This window comes from Alosa sapidissima, chromosome 3 (assembly GCF_018492685.1).
Source record: "Alosa sapidissima isolate fAloSap1 chromosome 3, fAloSap1.pri, whole genome shotgun sequence".
In the NCBI taxonomy this organism is placed as follows: domain Eukaryota; kingdom Metazoa; phylum Chordata; class Actinopteri; order Clupeiformes; family Clupeidae; genus Alosa; species Alosa sapidissima.
Genome location: NC_055959.1, coordinates 34,663,415 through 34,684,542, shown reverse-complemented (window position 1 = coordinate 34,684,542; position 21,128 = coordinate 34,663,415). Strand labels below are relative to the sequence as shown.

Sequence of the window (21,128 nt, the reverse complement as noted above, 5' to 3'; positions counted from 1 at the left end):
AACTGCCAGGGGTCTTGGTGTGTGTGTTGGGGGGATGACAGGGGAGATGGGATAGTGTGCTGTGTATGTGGGGAGAGGGCAGTGTGCAATATGTGTGTTGGAGAAGCTTCCTCATGAGACAATGTGCTGTGTATTGGGGGGGGGGGGGGCAGTGTGCTGTAAGTATGTTGGGGATGTGTGTTGGAGAAGCTTCCTGATGTGCTGTGTATGTAGGGGGGGGGGGGGGGGGGCAGGGACTTACTATTGCAAGCAGAGTACTGTATGTAATGTATGTGACACACACACAGTCACTGCTCCACTCCCCTCCCGCCCACACACACATCTTCACTGTCATCACTGTGTGTGTAGTGTGTAGGTGGGTAGGTGGGGGCAGTGTGCTGTAAGTATGTAGAGGATGTGTGTTGGAGAAGATCCTGAAGACAATGTGTTGTGTATGTGGGGGGGGGGGGGGGCAGTGTGCAGCAAGTATGTAGAGGAGGCTTACTGTAGCAAGCAGTGTGCTGTATGTATGTGAAGTGATGACAGTGATGATGTAAGTGTGTGTGTTGGGGGGGGGGTCAGGGACTTACTATTGCAAGCAGAGTACTGTATGTAATGTATGTGAGTGATGACAGTGAAGATGTGTGTGTGGGCGGGAGTGGAGCAGTGATTGTGTGTGTGTGTGTGTAGTGTGTGTGTGTGGGTAGGTGGGGGCAGTGTGCTGTAAGTATGTAGAGGATGTGTGTTGGAGAAGATCCTGAAGACAATGTGCTGTGTATGTGGGGGGGGGGGCAGTGTGCAGCAAGTATGTAGAGGAGTGCTGTATGTATGTGAAGTGATGACAGTGATGATGTAAGTGTGTGTGTTGGGGATGGGGGTGGGGTGGGGGGTGGGGGGGCAGAAAGGCTAGGCAATCAAGGACATGGGTAGATGGAGGAGAAATCAAAAATAATAAATAAAAAGTGTGCAAAAGTTGGAGAAAGTCAGATATGTGTGTGTGTGTGTGTGTGTGTGTGTGTGTGTGTGTGTGTGTGTGTGTGTGTGTGTTTTGACGTGTGATGAAATAAGAAAATAAATAAAAGGTCTGTAGCATAGGGAGAGGGATGTAAAAGTGCTAAAAGTCTTGTAGGTGTGTGTGGGTGTGTGTGTGTGTGTGGGGGGGGGGGGGGGGGGGGGGGGGGGTCATGAGTGCTGAGGAGTGAATGAGTGCAAAGTCAGTATAGTGTGAGTTCAGAGTTGGGAAATGTTTGAGAGTGCTGAGGAGTGAATGTGTGCAAAGTCAGTATAGTGTGAGTTCAGAGTTCGGATGGCCTGGGGATAAAAACTTCTCCTGAGTCTCTCAGTTCTGGCTTTGTGACTACATAGGCGTCTTCTTGATTTCAGCGGTAGGAATAATCCATTGTTAGGATGAGAAGAGTCCTTCAGAATCTTTTGGGCTCTTAGGAGTACTCTTCTGGAATAGATATCTTGTAGAGCAGGGAGTTGAGTTCTTATAGTACGTTCAGCTGAGCGCACTACTCTCTGCAGAGTACTACAATCTCTAACTGTGGAGTTCCCATACCAGGTGATGATGCTACCAGTTAGAACACTCTCAACCGCTGAAGTGTAGAAGGCCTTCATGCTGGATGTAGAAACTTTGAATTTCCTTAGCTGACGAAGGAAGTAGAGTCGTTGTCTGGACTTCTTCAGAACATAATAATAATAGGGCCAAAACAAGTGTGGTCGTGTTGTTAAATGTGTGGCTTTGCATTACATTTTATAGAAAGCTGCAGAATATGTGTTAAGATTAAAGTGTATATGACTCTTTATCCATATCTTACCAGCAGGGCAGCACAATTATATCAAAGATCCTTGATTACTAGCAAGATAGAGCAACGTAATTCGTTACTATGGGAGCAAAACGGGACAGTTCCGGTCTGCATACAGTAAGTGGGAGTGTCACCTTAAGTCACTAAATAAACTTTCTCTCTTAATAAGCAGTAAGAACAGATAAACATAATTGTGTTCACAGTATTATTGTCTATAATCATGTATGATACCAATGAATCATTCTTTAGGACATGATATGAATAATTTAATTAGTCATGTGAACCGAGCTAGCTAGCTAGCTAACGCTAGCTTAAAATGCTATACAAGTGGATGGGAGTAGCCAGAGTAGCTATGGCAATACAGCTATGCGCTAACAAGTGACTAGTAGTTGAAGGACTTCGCTTAAACTTAATATACTGTTGCAAATTCACTTCAGTATAAACTATCCACTTTAACTAATGTCAGTAATGCTATTCAGCTAGTTGTCATTTCAAAGAAATTATACTTCTCCGTTTAAAATGTTACCTTAGCTAAGAGGCTAGCTAGCATGCTAACAACCGGACAGTAACTGGCAGCAGCATGGTCTGATATTAAGTTATTTTATTACAAATCCGAACACTAAAAAATTACACTTTTTGAAATGATCCCAAACACTTCCAGATTATGACAAAATTTTCCAAAAAACCCTCAACAAATCCAGAAAGACATAATGACCAATTTATTGGTAAAATTCCACAAGTCTCCATTGACATTAATGCAGCGAGGGTTTACTCTGGTCTGCATAAAGGGGGATTTTCCCCCCTCCCCCTTGCAATACCGTAAAACTCCAAATAATAGCCCGGGCTTTTATTTTCCCAAATCGCCAAACTGCACCGGCTAGTATTAGAGACAGGTGTCTATATGAGACAGGCCTTTAATTCCCTTTACACAAAACTTTTCCTCTGCAAAGATGGAAAATATTATTGAATTTATTATTTCAAACACACTGAATGTCTACCTATATGACTAGGCTATCTGATGACAATTACGGATCATCATTCATTTAGTGTTGAGATGTTGTTCACTGAGTGAGATACAGTAAGATCAAAATAGCGGGGATAGCCAGAACAGATGAAACACGTTTTAATCAAACGTAATCTACAAAGAGATCGTATCACACTGAAAGCTAATATTTTGTCACTAGCAAATAGCCTATATCGGTCCTTTGTCAAATACAGTTGCATTATCAGCCCTGACCAAAACCGTTCAGGAATTATTTATGCAAAAGTGGAACGTGCTTAATGTTTCATTCTCCCTCATTTTCGGCACGAATGAAACAGCATGAGAGAGCATGAACCATATTGTTTCTCCCGTTTTGTATTTGCCAAATTTGACAACAGTCTACATTCAAATCATAGCCTACTTCCAGGCTCGCGGGAACATATTTTTGACCAGGGGTGCTAAATAACAAAATAATCATGTCCGACGATTTCTCCCCCAGCATATGATTTGAATTTAGACAGCTAAATACGCCATTTCACCGCCGTGTATGAGTAGGTCTAAGAGTGAGAAGTTTTATAATGCCCTGGGCAGCCACATTCCACTGCAACTATGCGCAGCATATGCGTTCTGGTTTTGTTGCCAGCATAAAAACAAGCTTACCATCGGCCTATCCGCACATTTTAAACACAAGGGATGAATTGAACGATGACGAAGTCGGACATATAGGCATAGTTCATATTGGAAAAAAAATTATACAATTTGGAACTCTAGCTTTTCCCCACCGCAGTCTTTTAATGCCATCTAATCATAACGTGCGCAGTCTGCGCCATACTTAAGCCCAAATCACACCCAAGATTCGTAACGAGATGAGCAGCAACTTGATGCAACATTCTAAAACCTTGCAACTGTGACCAGACATGTGATTGCTTTGCGACGGCTTGTAACGACGTGCAACATCTAATTCGTACTGCTGTAACCTCCTTTCTGTAATGGTTTCATGTCATTGCGAATCTTTAAACAGACGATCTGACGGGTTTTAGAAGATTAAATACAACCCGAAACTAAAAAACAGACCAGGCCTCTACTGGAGACCGGCCTTTAACCCAAACCTGTAGCCACGCCAGGCGTTTAAAAGAGACAGGCGTCTCTTAGGGACTCGGCGATTATTTGAAGTTTTGCGGTAATCAAACGAACGTTTGCGCCTCTCGCTCTGCTTTAACCCTCTCTGATTATATCTGTCTGTGTGAACTTCAGCACCTAGTGTTAAAACCTAATCACATGCATCTTTGACTCTGTCATTTGTCAATGTCACTGTGGACGTCACTATTGTTAGTTCTTTCCTGGCTTTTCACACTTTTCATCATAATTTTAGTCATCTAATCTAACACACTCTAGTAGAGGACATGAAGAGGCCAGAGGCTTTCCTCACTCTTTTTTACACAACATCCAGGACCCTCACCACTGTTGTTGTCATAGCAGCCATCAGAGTGCCTCAGGCCAGCTGTTGTGAAGGCTTCATTAACACACGGCCTTACCCTTGGATCAGGAGCTCCTTCACAGCCAGGCGAGATGGGCTTAGTTGTGTTCTGCCCTGCTTTGAGTGGCCCCAATCACACGGCACCACTGTGGACACACTATCTCTTGTCATCCCGAACCATTTTGCTATTGTTTGTTTTTTTGTTTGTTTGTTTTGAAGTCTGCATTATGTTTGTGTTGTTTTTCTCAACCCACCATTGGCACTTATCGAGGAGCTGTGAGGAGAAGACTGTAATTGAGAGCCTATCCCCCTCAAGTCCAAATTACTTTCTTTCTTTCTTTCTTTCTTTCTTTCTTTCTTTCACTCTGTGGAGAAACAAAAGAACGAAGAGAACAGACTCAGGAGTCTAATTGGGCAATTTTGGACCCAATTCTGGGGAGTTGTTTAGTTTTGAGGATTGACTCCAACTGGATGGATTTGCGTTATGCAGTCACAGACTACTTATAAATGTGTAACAAGTGGGATATCTGTAGATGATGCATGCTCTTCAAAAAAGAAAAGCGATAATCATCTCGAAAAACAATCATCTCTGGACGCAGCTTTCCAAAACAACCACATGACCGCGGCAGTTACAGTATTTCTGTCTAGTCTGACTGTGATGATCCCTTCAACCCCATTCAAAACTAAAGTCCATTCAAAACAAAAAAATATATATTGTATCACAGCTATTCACACAGCAAAACAGAACACATTTACTGGGTACATACTGAATTGGGGTCTTGGGGCTGCAGCAAAATAAAGGCTGCGTTGTGTATCTTAGAACAGCCAGTCGCAGCCATCTAAGTATTAAGTATACCGTATACTCTTTTGATCCTGTGACGGAAATTTGGTCTCTGCATTTATCCCAATCTGTGAATTAGTGAAACACTAAACACTGCTACAGCGGCGCTCGGGGAGCAGTGAGGGGTTAGGTGCCTTGCTCAAGCCGTGGATGTGGGCATGGGAGAGTAGTGCTCAACCACTTCCCCCGCCCACATTTTTCCTACTGGGTCGAGGATCGAGCCGGCAACCCTTCGGTTTCAAGCCCAAAGCGCTAACCAGCTGGCCATGGCTGCCAAATCTCCAGGTCATCAGCTCGCTGCACTGGAAACAAAGTGCAGGCTACCTTATCCTAACCGCATGCTTTATGTGTGTGTGTGTGTGTGTGTGTGTGTGTGTGTGTGTGTGTGTGTGTGTGTCCATCCTACAGCACTTTCCAGGACCTGGCGAGGCAGGTGGACCTGGCGTACGGTACAGTGCGAGACTCGGCCGTATATGACTACTTCAAAGCCAAAGGCACCAACCCGTTGGAACAGGACAGCACCTACGCCGAGCTGTGGAGGACCATCAGCAAGAACGATGGACAGGACTACTCCGTGTCCAGCCCCTCCGAGGGCATCCGCAAGGTACGTGCACCTGGACGCAGATCCACTCACACACAGTGAAGCATGATGAAATCAAAGCCACTCACACACTCACATGGAAAGAAACACATTCACACATCCTAAAAATACCCTTATAATAAAGCAACACATTCACACATCCTAAAAATACCCTTATAATAAAGCAACACATTCACACATCCTAAAAATACCCTTATAATAAAGCAACAAAGAGAAAACTTAATGTGGCAAGTGGTAGAGATTTTACACAATAGCTGACTACGCCACGATGGGACTTTCACCCAAAGATATAATTCAGAGATTAATATCCTTAACCCAGTAAGGCACTCAGGTTCGTAGAACCGACAGAGACATGGTTCCATAAAAACAATTATTTATTTTTACACTGTAAATTCACATACTGTACACATAAAACAGGAAGAGGGCTGAGGCTTACCGGTGGGAGGGCAGTGGATAATAATGAGTATCCGAAGGAGGCACCCAATCACACGTGCTTGGTCACACACACACACACACACGCGGCAATGATACACTCAGTGAGAGACAAATGTCACAGCACACAAAGATGGGAACCCATCACCACCAGGAACTGCTCCCACTTTCGGCTCTCAGCACCTAAACAGAGGGGACGGACAAGGATTACAGACAGCTCACATAAAGTGTAACAAAGTAAATCAAACAACAACCAATAAAACAAACAGTCACACTAAGGATCCGCAGCTTCACAGCCTCCCCTTAGTGAGGACAAAACAAATTAACAAAGATTAGTGCAAACAGAAAGACAAATCACAAAACAAAGGTCAACACTTTGGCGATCAACAGCACTAGGGGAAACGGCCTCCAGTCAAGTGTATAAGAAACAAAGAAACAGACAGACAAACGTAGGCTACAAACAACACAGACAATAACAGGATGCAACGCAGAACAGAGAAAAACAATCAATAAAATAGGGTCCGTTCGTCAAGCACCCATTCCTTCCTAACGAGCGCTATAGCACCCGAATGAGTTCCAGTGGCTTTCTAGTCCAAGGCCTCTATGCGTAGTCCACTAGCGTAGGCTACGACAAGCTAGCTGCAGGCCACGTTAACCGCGGGACCAGTGGTGCTGATTAGACGGGCACATGAAGAAGTCGTAGGCTAAAAATTACGTAGGCAAAGCAGCAGAGTTCTTATCAATGTAGCCAATTGACAGCCGCTCCCCTACTACATAGTGATCCCCGGGGACTGCACTGGACGCACATCCAGCCAGAGGGAGGCCAATGCCGCACAGGGAGGGGGAGACTCTGCGGCGATGGCCATTTGTCAGGGCGGTAAAAAGGGGCGGGCCTTTGACGTCTGGCCTAACACAATGAGGGTCCTTGAATTTAAATAGAGGCATTGTTGTACTGATTGGCCCATATCTGGCTACCGAGAGCCACTCACGATGCCGCCAGCTGTGCTTGAATGAAAAGTGGGCACTGCACCACTTCATTCTGCTACATTAAGAAGCATTCTCCTTCCATGAAACACAAATCCTCTCACACTTGATTATCTGCAACTTGTGTGTTAGGTAAGTCAGGATCACTAATGATATGCTGTACAAATTCATTAAGTACATATCAGTGCATATCATTACAACAGATAAGACTGAGATCCAGAGAGCCGAACCACCAGTGCTCTTGAGCTATTCCTGAAACTTTATCATGTTGTTTTGCTAAACAGCTAACAAAAATGCTAATCGCTGCAATACCAAATTTATTTTCCTTTTTTGCTAGCATTTAAATAATGAAGTCTCTTTTTTTGTTCTGAAAAGCATTCCCCAATTATTGAAACAGCTCATTTATGTTTTTGTCAGAAGTGGAAGTGTGTGAAATGTCAAATATTTGCCTATCCCTTAGTTCAGTGTGGAAGTGGGAGATTCCGTATTCAGCATTATGCTTCTTCTTTTTATTAGCATATCACACATGTTGACATTTTACTGATGAATAAGTGTTTACCGCTGCCATTTTGTACTTCTCAAAGACTGTCTTTTTCTTTTACAACTGTGAAGCAAAGTTTGTTGTTTGACAACTGGCAGAATAATCACAAGAGAGAGGAAAAGTACAGCGTGAACACGCCACTTGTAGGGGCTGAAAAGAGAGACCTAACTTTTGTGTTTGCAAAATGTCATGCAAATTATGCAGTGCTTCGATAAACATGGTGATTACCGTTTATGAAATTACACGAAACACAAATGGAATGGGACACAAAAAGGTTATTACAAACCACAACTCTGCTGTCTAAACGACTGTGTGCCAACATAGCCCTATCAATGTGGCAACATTTTTGGATGCTTTCATTGAATGTAATGGGTGTGTTTAAGCATAGTGGCATTGCTACCTGACTATCGGTCAGCCAGAGTTGGAAGTCCAGTCCCACTGCTGTGTGTCACTTAGCGTCTGCTATAAATGCCAGTCACAATACATTATTTCTGTTGGTATCATTCATTTAAAAAACTGTTCACTGTTTTTATTTGAAAGCTGCTGTGGACAAAAGCATCTGCTAAATCATATAACCATAAACATAACCGTTATTGCATTTTCAACATTAAAAACATCCATTGATCTGAGAAAATAACCGGTGCATGTTGCAATAATGATACACACATATCATCTGACCTTTTTTCTGTAGGCCAAGAAGGGGCCGTTTGCGTTCCTGTGGGACAAGGCGGTGGTGGAGTACGCCGCCCTGACGGACGACGACTGCAGCGTCACCGTCACGGGCAACAGCCTCAGCAGCAAGGGTTACGGCATCGCCCTCCAGCACGGGAGCCCGTACCGAGATCTCTTCTCCCAGAAGTAAGTCCCCAAACGGGAGTCTCTACCCACACCCACTCCCCCGGATCCCAGAAACATGTCCGCCATTAAACAGGTGTTGCTCTCCCTGCCTACCGCCACTAGGACCTCCTCTCCCAAAAGTCATTCCCCCAATAGAGGTCCTTACTGACACCCCACAGAAAGCCCTGCCACCAGCACACCCAGAGGCAGCCGTACAGCCTGCTGACAAGCCTCAACAGCGTTTTACTCAGGGCCCCTCTCTGCCTACCACCACGAGAGCTCTTCTCACAAGAGTGAGTCCTCGTAGTTCCAGGGACATGGCCGCCCCAATGCCTGCTGACAAATCCCTACAGCGTTTTACAGTTCGCACTCTCTGCCTAAAGCTGTTTTTATAGGGCAGTAAAGAAGCCTTGACCTTGGAGATGGCAGAGCTGTGCTCTTCTGTTTGAGCTGCATTCACACACACACACACACACACACACACACACACACACACACACACATACAGCATCTGAAGGCTGCTGTAAAAGATGGCATTTCATACTTCAGTAGATACGTTTTGGTTTGGAGCAATTTACAGTGCAGCAGGAGATGTTTTATCAAGGCACCTGGTTCCCTGGAGGACAAAGCCCAGTGGCCTCTGACCTGCAGCATCAAAGGACAGCATAAACTCTTATATCATAACGCAAGATACACACTTTACTATTTTGGCATGACTATAAATCTATTTGTTGTTACCAAAACAAGTTATATATAATGGGTCCTAGTGTGCACACAGGACCTTAGTATCCCACTACAAGATTCTAGCATATGATGATAACATTTTCTAGAACTTCTATTTGATGAACGGTTCTTCGGTCATCGTCCTGAAACGTCTGTCCCAACTAAGGTGTAGTTTGGTAGAGGATAAACACAAGGATCACCTATCTGATCCAAATCTGGCTAACAGTGTAGCATTTCTCTGCACCCGAACTTGTCCATTTGGCCTGGACAGTATAAGTATATATACTTTATTGATCAGTACTCTGTAGTGCTCCCCTGTCTCTCTAGTGACCTCCCACGTGTCCTGTGTTGCAAGTGAGCAAGTCACAGAGGAGTTTGGGCTCATTTGACTTCAGTGGCCTTCTGTGTCACTTAGCCAATTAGCTCTCCTCATTAACGCTCCTGTAACGACATTAGCATAATCTGTGATGACTGAGGAGGTTTGCGGTTCCTCCCACTGCGTCAGTATTTAGTTTAATACGGTATGAGAAATAATGCACACAATAAAAACACAATAAAAACATGATGAAATATAATAAAGGTTTTGTGTGTGGGATGGAGTATCCTTTGCAGGGAATATGGTCTGATAAACTGTCGTAATTTCTTGGTTCAGGGATTAAAGAGGCCCTTCAAGTAAGCGCCCTGTTTGGAGTTATAATTACCACAGAGGATAATAAAAGAACTCATTTAAATGTCTAATTGTTATTGGTGCATCCATGCCATTGTGTATGAGTGTGAGAGTATAATTCACACCAAGTTCCCATTCATCTTACTCAGTGGAGCCTTCTTTGTGGATTTTTGTTTATTTTTCATTTTTGTTATTATATTTTATTATTTATTTAGTTTTACTTCATGCACCCCTGTGCTATTTCAAGTTGAACCCAAAACTCTTGTTTCATTAGTTTCACTTTCTAATGCCTTCAGATTATCCATTACAAATTGATCCCATTGCGACAACAGATGCGGGCAGATTGTCTAAATCTGCCCATAATAACTTGTAACCAATTAAGAGGGTATAATTATACCGGCAACTGGATTTGGGGAAACGGAAGACTAATTCACTCCTCGCGCACATCTTTCATCGATCCCCCCAAACAAGACTCATGACTCAATAGCGTGCAACACTGAGACGGCACTGAGAGGGGGCGGAGTGCGTGCAGAAGCCTTCCAGCTAGACGTACCCTGACAGAACTTACCCTAACAGACTCTTGTGCATGTGGGAGAGAGTGGGTTAGTGAGAGAGAGAGTGAGGGAACATGCTATATATATATATATCACATGAATATGTAATTGTTAGTGGTTAGTGATAAATGTTTAAATGTTTGTTAAATGTTTGCTTTTGGCATGGCAAGGCCCGGAAAGGATACTGAAGACAATTACAAACTGATTCACTCGAGTAAATGCAAAGGCCGGATTGGCCCGGCTTTGTTGTCACACGGTAAACTGAAGAAAATGCTCATGTTCTTCACAGGCACAAATACAATGTGTCCTCTCCGGCTCTCCGTAGTTTAGCTCCATCTGTTTGTGTTGATGGTGCCATTTCACAGCCAAGGGCATATGTAAAGAGATAAAGAGCAACAATAAACATGCTTTGACATTAGAGAATCCCCTGGAGAAATTAGCAACTAGCAACCAGCCACTGCAGTCATTGGTTACTAATACAGTTGTCCCACCCCCACATTAACTGATACAGTTGTCCCAGCACATTAACTGGTTATAGCCAGTGAAGCTCAACCTTTGCGTGCACTACATTTATTCTAGTCTATGCTGGAGTCACCTTAAAGTCCGTCCTGTCTTGCTAAGTGTGTGAGTGCGTCCTGTCTTGCTAAGTGTGTGAGCGCACGCTCTTGGCCCGCGCTTCAGAGTGATGGCGGAGAGGTGGGTGGAGTGAGGGAGAGTGGCAGGGTCGACCCACACCAAGCGGGATTAAGTGATTGGGTCGCCACGGGGTCTCCACGGTAACAGCAGCAGCTGTCTCCTGGGGACGGGGGTACACACACAGCCTGACTGTGAGCTGAAGCGGACTGGAGAGTGACGGGGGGGGGGGGGTAATTCTGCCTTTCAAAAAATACATAGGAATATATTTGGTGGAGCTTTAATCCTGCCTGTCCACAAAAACACATGGATATGTTTGGTATAGATGTATAGAGTTTTAGAAGGGAATGATAAGTTGACTATGAGACATGGAGAGGCTTGCGTAATATAGAAGATAAGGGCTCAAGTATTATCAAAGGTCATTATACGAATATGTAGTCACAATGGCCTCACCATGGTGTTAATGTTATGATAATGTTATGATAATGTGCTGTGGATTCCCACACAACCTCAGGGTTTTAGGCTTAATGAAAAGGCCTCAGCCGCCGAGCACAATAGCATCACTTCATATCTCATTAGGAGGTGCAGCACTCAGTGTGTTTGCTGTCCCGCAGTTCCCTCAGTGTCCAGCAGCAGCAGCAGAGGCGAGGTCTGCTTTGGCTCTCATCACCTGGCTGTGCGCCAGAGCTCCGTAAGAGACCGGTCCTGTCCACAGCCTGCTCAGGATCCAGCCCAAATCTGTGCCAAAACTAAAACTCTGCAAAGGCTTCTGTTATGATAGGTACCGTATATAACCAAGGCTTGGATGTTGGCCTTGCAGATTGGCCTTGTCCATTTTTGGTATTAGTGGACATAAGATCAAAAATATGCACAAATTATTGACCCTAAATGCCAGACTACATTGGGTGCATTGAGACACCCGATTCAAACATAGTTTTTGAAGAAATGTTTTCTAATGTACGTGTGGCTATCATGTCCTGTGTAGCCAGTATTGATTTACAGTAGTATGTGTGATTTAGTAGTTGCAGCATATGTTTTGCCAACAGAGCGCTTCAGTTTTGTGTCTGGTGAAGCCTGCCTGCTAGTCTTCACCAGATGCTATATATAGATCCCACTGAGATGCAATATATAGATCCCACTGAGATGCAATATATAGATCCCACTGAGATGCAATATATAGATCCCACTGAGATGCAATATATAAATCCCACTGAGAAGCAATATAGATCCCACTGAGATGCAATATATAGATATCCCACTGAAGTTGCTCACATTATCTACGATTGTTCTCTCATGACCTGATATGTATAGTAGAGGCGTACGCATATATAGATCCCACTGAGATGCAATATATAGATCCCACTGAGATGCAATATATAAATCCCCCCCCCCCCCCCCACACACACACACACACACCCCGTCTGGGACAGTATCTCAGATCTGAATATTTCTCATGTCCAACAAGGTAGGCGTACGCACGCCCCATGGTTACGTTTTGGGTTTAAACACACACAGGGTAATGAGCCCTGGCAACGACGCCTGTTGTAGGTGAAACTCTTCATTTAAGGGTCAATCACGTCAGAGCTCGTTACGAGGTCAAGTGTGTGAGAGAGATAATTAGCCATCCGCACCTGTTCTCATCATTTGTGTGGGCACCAAAGTGTTTATTAAAGAACAGAAATCAGATACAGTGACTAAAAAAGAAATGACTACAATAACTCAGAAGCAGCTATACCTCTGTACACAGGAGTCTATATTTTACGAACACAATATTTCCCCCTCTCTCTCTCTCCTTTTTCTCTCTCTCCTTCTCTTTCTGTCCATCTTCCACTCTGTTCTTCTTCTCTCTTCCTCTCTCCTCCTATCCTCCCCTCTCTCTTCCACTCTCCCTCTCTCACATTCCCTCTGCCTCTCTCTCTCCCTCTCTCTCTCTCTCTCTCTCTCTCCCTCTCTCATCCCCTCTCTCTCTCTCCCTCTCTCTTTCACTCTCTATCTCACTCTCTCACTACCCTCCCCTCTTTCTCTCCCCCTCTCACTCTCTCTCTCCCTCTCTCTCCCTCTCTCTCTCAGGATCCTGGAGCTGCAGGAGAAAGGAGACCTGGACGTGCTGAAGCAGAAGTGGTGGCCGCGGATGGGCCGCTGCGAGCTGACCGGGCACGCGGGGGGGTCATCTCCGGACGGACGCTCACTCAAGCTGCACAGCTTCGCCGGCGTCTTCTGCATCCTGGCGGCCGGCCTGCTGCTGGCGTGCCTGGTGGCCGGCCTGGAGCTCTGGTGGAGCGGCAGCAGCGGCGGCCGGTGCCGGAGCGAGCAGCCCAAAGAGGTGACCGAGCTCAGGGGCCGTGCCGGCGGGGCGGTGGGCGGCAGCGGCAGTAGCCGGCACCACCACCACCACCACCAAGCGGACGACACTGCCACACTCTACTTTAAGGATCCAGCCACAGACGCTAACCCCGATTTAGTCGAGCTCCAGTATACTCAGCTATAGGTGTGCCCTGATGAAATCAAAATTGGTCCCCTCCCCGTCCTCACACACACACACACACACAACCCCAGCGTAAAAAGAAAGAACAACTTACTGGACCATTTTGGTTTTCTGTAAATATGTATGTGTGTGTATAGATGTGTGTGTGTGTGGGTGTCTGTGTGCGTGTTACTCACTAGGATAGGGAGGCTCTAGGGTAGGTAGCATGTGGGTTGCTCAATTTTTGTTTGTTTGTTTTTTTTGTGGATTGAGTGATAAGGAGTCATTTTCAGCCAGGCAGTGAGAGTATGGAGAGAAACCAGTCCAAAAAGACAAGTGTCTCTCTTCCTGTTGACCTGGCACCATGCCGTTTATACAGGTCAGGGCCTATGGCCAATACAATGACTTAGCGTAGCATGTCAAATCTATATAAATAAATGACCGAGGATATCACCATTTAATATAAACATGTTTCTACTGCCCCTTGAAGAAAGCAGCCTTGACTAACCTCACAAATGCTGTTGTGGAGTTGTTAGCTGCACCCGCCATATTCATATCAGGCAATTGAACTCTAACCAAATACTGATTAAATATGGTGAGACTGAATTCTAACTAAATACTGATTAAATATGGTGAGATTGAACTCTAACTAAATACTGATTAAATATGGTGAGATTGAACTCTAACCAAATACTGATTAAATATGGTGAGATTGAACTCTAACTAAATACTGATTAAATATGGTGAGATTGTAGGGCTCTAGATGCATGAGTTCAGCTCAGTTCAAAATGACAAATTGCTTGCATAAAAGAAATTTCAGTTTGCTTCGCTAAAAGAACTGTCAGTATCAAATATTACTTTTTTATATCAGTAAAAAAAAATGTGCAACTTGGATCAGCTTTTTTCACTAAGGTCATCAACCCTTTCTTAAGCCTTAGCACAAGAGGCCTTCATATCAACAGAGATATTAATGGCAGGTTGATGCTAAGCTACCTAATAGCACCTGCTACAGTGTGAGATGTGCAGCTAAACACATGAACTACATAAAGAAGCAGGAGCCATTCAACATGTGAAGCCATTTCTGCCAAATGAAAGTGAATGCAGTGGAACACATCAAGGACAGATTTTGCTGGTGCTGAGACTATACAAAAGGCCTCAATGTGCAGCTATCGCCAAAATAATGTCATCAGTTGTACTTGCTGACCTTTTCCAACTCTGCAGCTGAGTAACAGAAGCATGCCACCCAACCCATCTGACATCTGTCTAGTCATACAGTACTAATATGCCCCATTGACTCTGTCTAGTCATACTAATATGCCTCATTGACTCTCAAAGTGCTTGTCTTACAGGGAAGCTACACCAGGCGCGTAACTGAAGCGTTCCGTTCGCGACGAGTAAAATCTATTTTAGACGAATGGTCTATTTTTTTTGAACGTACACGCCACTATCACGTCTGGTGTAGCTACTTCCATTGATTATAGTGGCAGCTAATTGTTGCAGCAGACGCAACGCGAACGGAACGCTTCAGTTACGCGCCTGGTGTAGCTTTGCCCTTAGACTCAAGCAGTAACGTTGGGCCTCTTGTGTAGGAGCACTGCTTACGACTGTTGCTTGGCTTGCTGATGGCAGAAGCGGGCTGTTGCTTCATATGGATCCGTAAACTACAGTGTGAGCAAGTCTAATCAGGACGCTTGCATGGGTCTGCCCGCAGGGTTGACACTGCAATAAGAGGCGGCGTGGGAGATGTTCAGACAGAGCTCCCACTTCCTGGGTTCCCAGTGAATTATGCTGTGTGGCCGCTTATTGCAATTATATGTCAATATGGACAGCTGGATTTTATTCAATTGCGTTCTCTATTTGATTATTATTTTTGATTTAAATCTTAAAGTCTTGTTCATATGGTTTTCTTATCGTCTCGTGCAGGTTACTAAGGATTACAGACTGGCAAGGGTATCTGGTCCATTGACATATAATGATATAACCACTACTTCGTCGGAAGGGGGCAAGGAGATGTGGACAGACAAAGAAAAAGACTGGGAGGAAGCAGAAGCTATTGACACAGGTCAGACTAGAGCTCGTAAAATCTGATATGTTCTGCTTGTGAGGGGCTTCTGGGGGAAACGGAGGGGGAAGGGGCGCCAAAGATGTCCAATTCATCATGCGTCATTTTGGCCCAATCTCATCTCTGCTCTTTTTTTTTTTATCATTTCCCCCCCCTCTGTTAGTGATAGACATCTAGCCTGGGCATGCTTGTGGCTACCTTGAGTTGAATCCATCGGTAGAACGAGTAAATGGACATATTTATTTTTGAGTGGGTGAACGTCCCAGTGAAAAACTCATATAACAAAATTGTGCCATGTCATGGAATACCATGGGGAAAATAGCTTGGAATGTCGACTGGATGGATTTGATCTTGTGATCTTGTTTGTTGTGTGTGTGTGAGTGTGTGTGTGTTTGTGTTTGTGTGTGTGTACAGTACATGCACACTTTGGACTTCCTTTAACCAGAGGCAGATGTGTGCCTTTTTGTGTGTATATGTGAGATTGTGTGTATATGTATGTGTGTATGTGCAGGTGTGTGCATGTTTGCATGTACAGTATGTGTGTCTGTCTGTGTATGTTGTCTCTGTGTGTGTTCGTATGTCTCTTCTCTCCTTCTCTCTCTCTCTCTCTCTCTCTCTCTCTCTCTCTCTCTCTCTCTCTCTCTCTATCTGTGTGTGTGTCCGTCCGTGTGTCGGTACATTATTTGTTTTCCCTCTCCATCTAATAACTGCTGTCCATACAGTCCAGTGCACTAAGCTCATTTAATTGTTGCCATTTATTCATGCAGCAGCACTGCCAGCGTTCATGCCAATATGAATGTGCACTAATGAGTTGTCACTCCCCACAAGAGCTGCTTTTGTGTGAACACATTTCCATGTCCTCAGCACGGGCCTCCACATCATCATTTGGCATCTGTCTCTATTTAAATGAACATAGTGATACTTTGGTAAATATTAATGGCGTTCACTACAAACAAAAGATATTCCAGTCAAAAGCGAAATGCTGGTTAAGTGTCGTATTTACAAGATTAGGGGATTGAGCCACGCTTGACCTGTTGTTGCTGTGGTTGTTGTTGTTTGGGGTAAGGTTGACTGGATGACATTATAATGGTGATGGTGACAAACTTTGCTCTGATATACTCAATACTTGAATAAACTGCTGCCCTGGTTAGATAGAGGCAGAGAGACAGAGTGATGACTGTATTAGAAGACTATAAAGCATGCAGGATTGACTATAAAGCATGCAGGATTGACTATAAAGCATGCAGGATTGTACTGTTATGAGAGCACAGTAACAGGAAGGCTTTGATGCATTTGAGTTTAATATTTGGGACTCCAGACTGATTATTGATGCAGATGTTGGAGGATGCAATAGATTGGATCCACTAGATGAATCCGTAAATGTGCCACAGAAAACCATAAACATTTTTGCCTTTAAGTTCCTCATGCCAGCCATCATCAGATCGTTCATTTTTCTTGTTTAATTTGCTCAGATGGAATTTAACATTTTTATTTTTATTGTTTTTTCTTTTAAGTGAGGGCTGGGAATTGGAATTTTGCCAAAAAGTGCTTTAAGGTGGCAGTCACATAGAGATGCTTTAAGGTGGCACTCACATAGAGATAATAATAATACAGAGAGATGCTTTAAGGTGGTACTCACATAGAGATGCTTTAAGGTTGCACTCGATGTTTTAAGGTGGCACTCACATAGAGATGTTTTAAGGTGGCACTCACAAGTATATATACTCTTTTGATCCCGTGAGGGAAATTTGGTCTCTGCATTTATCCCAATCCGTGTATTAGTGAAACACACACAGCACACAGTGAACACACAGTGGGGTGAAGCACACACTAATCCCAGCGCAGTGAGCTGCCTGCATCAACAGCGGCGCTAGGGGAGCAGTGAGGGTTAGGTGCCTTGCTCAAGGGCACTTCAGCCGTGCCTACTGGTCGGGGTTCGAACCGGCAACCCTCCGGTTACAGGTCCGAAGTGCTAACCAGTAGGCTGCTCCGATAGAAATGTTTTAAGGTAGCACTCACATAGAGATGCTTTTTTCACCTCCTGGCATTACATTTCACTTTTCTCACTGGAATTATGTGAGAGGGGACATCTACAGACCATTGTGACGTACCTCATTTATTTAAAAATGTGCAAAGCAATGGGTCTTTGCTTAGCTACCTGTCTTTGAATTCTAGTGACACTCCTGGCGTTTTATAGACAGAAAGGGCATCTCTATGTGAAAGCCGCTTATGGGCACAACGAATCCCTCAGTTACTTATGGGCACAACGAATCCCTGATGAAGTATTTTGACGAAATATCTACCTTCTAGTGCATGGGCTGTTTCACTTCCATTATACAGATTAGATGCATGGGCTGTTCCACTTCCATTATACAGATTAAAGAGTCACACCCCAATTTTAGTGGTATTTAACAAGCATAACTTAGACAGCCTGTTATACTTACTTGAGCTGATGAATCAAAGATATTATAGACAGTGAGGATTGCCCTTTGAAAAGCCAAGATATAAGATAATATATCCCAAAAATACTAGCATAACCCAACACTTAATACTATCAAGTGGCACCATCTGGATCCATTCCCAAAATGTACACACTGTTTCTCCTTTGCACATGAAAACCTTCTCAAGATAGATAGCATTCCTGTCAATGCCCTTCCCTACTGCCTACTCAGTGATGCTTGAAAAAACTCCTATGACATGTTACCTCTGCAGGGCAGTCGCTTTCTACTGTACACCTACTATTTTGAGTTTACTCAATATAGCTAACAACTTATCAACAAGCAAACACGACATAAAATAATAAATACATTTACACAGTCTATCATTATATTGAAAGGTCTGCCAAGATACACATTTCTAAAATTACTCTGTTTGTTTGTTTTTTATTGATTACCAGTGAGACAAGACACACTTATAAAAAACTAATTTATGTCTTGACTGAGAAGCCAGCCTAATCCAAGCCCATTGTGTCCGTGTGTGAGATAAATCATCACAGCTGTTTGCGATCTGAAAAGTCATTTTGTCTAAATGCAGACTTCAGATCCACATTGGCTTCAGCATGGGTGTTATGTTGTATAACCGCACTAATGACTGTCAGTATTAATTAAACTTCCCCTTACGCACTGGCCAAATTTGATTTCAAAAAGTGCACATTCTATGCCAATAGCATCTAGCATCTTATTTATCAGAAAATCTCAGCAAAGTTTATTTGGCCACATGGCTTCATTGATTGGGTTACTGTTTTTTTAGAAGGAAAAAAAAAGCCTTCAAAATCCGCACCATCAGAAGGGATCCGTTAGGAGGCTGAATGCATGGAGCTTCACAGGCAGAGAGAAAAAGAGAGAGAGAGAGAGTCATCACATCTCAGCCTCAATGTCCTCCTCCCCTTCCTCCTCCCCCCTCCTCCTCCTCCCTCCTCTCTCTGTCGCCCCCTCTAGGACAAGGAGGTGAACCTGGAGCAGGTGCACCGGCGTATGAACAGTCTCTTGGACGAGGACATGGCGCACAAGCAGCTGAGCGGCCCCTCTATCGAGATCTCTGCACTGGGCATCAGCAGCACCTCCTGCTCAGCCAGCGGCGCCATCGGGCCGAGCAGCAGCACCACCACCACGCGGCCATCCAGCCAGCGAGACTACCCGGGCCCGCCGGGAGCCCTCTCTGTGACCACCTTCCTGGGCCCCGAGCAGGCTCATGGGGTGCTGGGCCGGACGCTGGGGGTCCCGGGGCCTGGCAGCACTCTGCCCCTGCCCCTCAGCAGCAGCAGCAGCACCACTTCCACCCTCCCCTCCTCCATCCAATGCAAACACCGGGCGCCCAACGGGGGTCTGTTTCGGCAGAGTCCCGGCAAGACCCCCATGCCCACGCCAATGTCCTACCAGGCGATGGCCGGAGGACACATCCCCGGAGCCAATGAGCCGACCCACAGCACGTCCATCTGAGGACCGTGAAACGAAACCTCCCAAACCCCCCCCCCCCCCACCCCGACCCCTCTGTGTGTGCCCCATCATCTCACACACACACACACACACACACACACACACATATACACACACACACACACACACACACACACACACACACACACACCACCGCTGTCATTACCTGGTTTCTCCACCAGGGGGGTTTAGCCCACGTGTGTATGTGATGGATTGTGTAGGTGAGCAAAGATAGCAAGAACACAGAAATACAGGAGTAAATATATATATATATTTATATATATATACATCAAAAAACATATTAAGGGAAAGGTATGGTAAAAAAATACATTTTTATTCCAGATGACATTCAAAACGAGAAATGTAGAGAGCTGATTTTTCTTGTATATATTTGTAAATATAGACCAGAGCTGCGTGCGTAAAGCGTATTTTGAATATTCTCAATTTTTGAAGTTCAGTTAAAAAAAAAATTAAAAAGAGATTATAAAAAAGTGATCTAAAAAATGACTGTTTGAATGGCTTTGTAAATTTTGTTCTATATGAAGAAAGACGCAAAATTCATTGTGATTGTTTTTTTTAAGTGCCGAAACAGAAGATGTCTCTCAACAGTTTATCATAAGATTATATCACACTACTGGAGCATAGAGCTTGATTTCATGACGTCACGCCTCTTTTATAAACACTTGTTTTTGTTTGTTTTTTAATGATCAAAACAATGGTGACTGTTCCTTTCCCGGACTGCTTTAGAACGCTAAAACCACTCGTTGCGTTGCTTGTGCGCTTATTCTTTTGTGGCAGCAACGTTCCCAAGTGGACGAGCTTTAAGAAGAGCTCCATAGTCACTGACAGTCATGGGGCTGTGTTCAGGTGCGCGTAAGCTGCACGGGACACGAGGGTTGCGGCGTGTTGAAATGTCTGTGGTGTTTTGTCTTGTGAGACCATCTATTGAGGAGCACAAATGTCCAGGAGGAGACGTTTCCATGGCACCCGTCAGATTTGTGTCCCTGGACATTTTCTTTTGTTGTTGTTTTTTTTTTTTGGTTATCATGTCCTTTAATTGTATCATTCGGGGTGGGAGTGCCCTCAAGCTGGCGGGTCTTATTTTTTACATCTCTTTTGAAACTATATGGTTATTAAAATGACATAAACTCATGTACGAAGACGTTATTTCCTTTTGTACTAAAGGGTTTCTAGACAAAGTATGAATATAAAGAGGATGGCCTGCCAGAACACTGGAATGATATAAGAAGTGAAGGCTATGATGTAAAAAATGGTTATATTGTTATATGTTTTATATTTTATACCAAGTAAAGATCACCAAGCGCAAGACAAAAAAAAAACATGAGTGTCTCCATGACTACTGATGTGGATCCTCGTTGAAGCATCTAGAAGTTTCTGTAGATGTGTAGGGTCACTGCACACACACAAGTCACAGTACACTTTGTTTACACGTTCGCATGGATGGTCTGCCATATTAAGGGCCATCTGAAACCAACTACTGTTAAGTGCTAGTGTGTTATAACCCTCTACAACGCCGAGTGAACACCGATGGTCACTTGTCGAGGGTGTGCGTCCACTAATGCGGCACGTCATGGAGGACGCTTCATA

At 44.2% G+C, this 21,128-nt stretch overlaps 1 protein-coding gene across 1 annotated transcript in view; it reads left to right on the top strand.

Annotated features, from left to right (window-relative positions):
• Positions 1-20,736, top strand: part of grid1b (glutamate receptor, ionotropic, delta 1b) — a 402,913-nt gene extending 382,177 nt beyond the window's left edge. Inside the window, exons 13-17 of the mRNA XM_042086585.1 lie at positions 1,882-1,904; positions 5,496-5,691; positions 8,337-8,503; positions 13,130-13,382; positions 19,023-20,736. Coding sequence (XP_041942519.1) covers positions 1,882-1,904; positions 5,496-5,691; positions 8,337-8,503; positions 13,130-13,382; positions 19,023-19,523 — 1,140 coding nt within the window. The 3' untranslated portion in view covers positions 19,524-20,736. The remainder of the gene's footprint in view (positions 1-1,881; positions 1,905-5,495; positions 5,692-8,336; positions 8,504-13,129; positions 13,383-19,022) is intronic.
• The last annotated feature ends 392 nt before the right edge of the window (positions 20,737-21,128 follow it).